Genomic DNA, 1,814 nt, shown 5'->3' with positions numbered 1-1,814 from the left:
GGGGGGGGGGGGGGGTGCAAGACAGCGGCATGCTGCGCAGCGTTCAGCCTGGCTGGTGCGCTGCTCTTTCCTTGGTGTCCCCGTGCGGGTCATCCCCCCGCAGCGCAGCTCCTGCTGGGGCACTGCAGCGATGCGCTCGTGCTGCACCCTCCTAACACCCGCATCCGCAACCCCCCGCCACCTCCTCCCTGCTCATCCTCGTACACAGTGGCCTGGGCTACGTGGTGGTGGGCTCCAAGGACGGCAAGCTGCGGCTGTACAACAACAAAACACTCACGCAGGCCAAGACACAGGTGAAACCCAGCGCTGCGGGGCGCGCTGGGCCTGGCACCACAAAGCCACGGCTGCGACTTTTGGCGCGCCCGCGCCTGCTTTGCTTATCGGCCCGACCCCGGAACGCCGATACTGGGCTCGCCACAGCCCAGCCTCTCATGATCTGGACTCGCCCCTACGCTGGTTCCCCAGCTAGCCAGCAGCATGGGGGGAGACCGCCTTGAAACCACATCCCCGCCCCCCCCCTCTCCCGACACCCTTCCCCCTCACACACATACACCCCTTGCGCCGCGCTCTCCCAGATCCCGGGCCTGGGCAAGCCCATCACGGGGGTGGACGTCACCTATGACGGCTCCTACGTCCTGGCCACCACCGACGATTACATAATGGTCGTCAAGACGACCGTGACAGACGCCAGCAGCGGCAAGTGAGTTGGGGTGGCGGGAGGCTGGGGGACGGCGGCGCCCACGTGCCAGCGCTTCAGGCAAGGTCAAGGCTGCCCCTGCCTCTGGTGGCTGCATGGCTTAGCCCTCACTGCAACATGCGCATCGTACGGGTTGCCCCAACTTGTGCTCAAACCCTGCTTCTTCCTGCCTTGCCAATCTTCCTCCCCTCGCACCCCCACACGTATATGCACGCCCGCACGATCAAACAGACATACACAATCATGCACACACACACACGCTTGCACACTCAAACACACTCTCTCACACACACAATAAACGCAAAACTGACACTCCCAGGGAGCTGTGCGGCTTCCAGGACCGTGTGGGGGGCCGCCTGGCCACGCCGCGCCTGCTGCGCCTGAAGCCTGAGGACGTGCTGGTCACGGGAGGCAAGCCCCTGCGCGGCGCCAAGTTCACATGGGTGGGCAGCGGCCCCTGCAGGACGGGGTTGCAGCCGGGAGCGTGTGTGTAGGATGTGCGACTGTGTGTGCACCTGCGCGTCCGAGCCGGGTGTGTTTCACAGTTGCGGTGGTGTACACGGTCCACACGCCGGTCTTGATGGTGTCTGCTTATCAGACAGGCAGGGGTTCTGCCAGCCGTTGTCTGCTAGTCCGGTTGCGCCAGGGACTAGTGCCACCGGTCCATGCAGCGCGCACCCATCCCACTACCTGCTCTCCCCTGCCCCATCCCTCCCCTTTGCGCCCCCCCCCCCAAACGAAGGTGACGGAGGAGGGCCGCACTGAGCGGTGGATTGTGGCCAGCTGTGGGCACTACAGCGTCGTCTGGAACTTCAGGAGGTGACGCGGGGAGGGGGGGGGGTGCTGCCAGTGGCGCCGGGGCGACCAGGCTTCGTGGGCTTCTTGCGGCTGCGGGCGGCACATCGCGCCGCCAGGGGCCAATCGGTCCATCCCGCCTATCGCTCCCTCCTTCCCACTCAGTTTGCTCTCCTGACCCCGCACATTACCCGTGCACACGTGCTTGCGCCGCCCAGGGTGAAGCGCGCCGTGGCCACCTCCACCAGCTTTGGCGGCCTGCCCACCTCCATGGACTACCACATGACTAAGAAGGAGGAGGAGGTGGGGGGGGGACGGGGAG

The 1,814-nt window shown here is 65.9% G+C and overlaps 1 protein-coding gene across 1 annotated transcript in view; it reads left to right on the top strand.

The window, feature by feature from the left end:
* MNEG_15670 (Protein CYPRO4) overlaps nt 1-1,191 on the top strand; it is a gene marked incomplete at both ends in the record, with an annotated part of 3,139 nt that extends 1,948 nt beyond the window's left edge. The window contains 3 exons of the mRNA XM_014035859.1: nt 209-293; nt 576-700; nt 1,017-1,191. Of these exons, the coding sequence (XP_013891313.1) occupies nt 209-293; nt 576-700; nt 1,017-1,191 (385 nt within the window). The remainder of the gene's footprint in view (nt 1-208; nt 294-575; nt 701-1,016) is intronic.
* Between the last annotated feature and the right edge of the window lie 623 nt (nt 1,192-1,814).

The sequence above is a fragment of the Monoraphidium neglectum genome, assembly GCF_000611645.1.
Source record: "Monoraphidium neglectum strain SAG 48.87 unplaced genomic scaffold scaffold05549, whole genome shotgun sequence".
NCBI classification, from domain to species: domain Eukaryota; kingdom Viridiplantae; phylum Chlorophyta; class Chlorophyceae; order Sphaeropleales; family Selenastraceae; genus Monoraphidium; species Monoraphidium neglectum.
The sequence above is the reverse complement of the archived record's forward strand: the minus strand, read 5'-3'. Positions and strand labels throughout refer to the sequence as shown.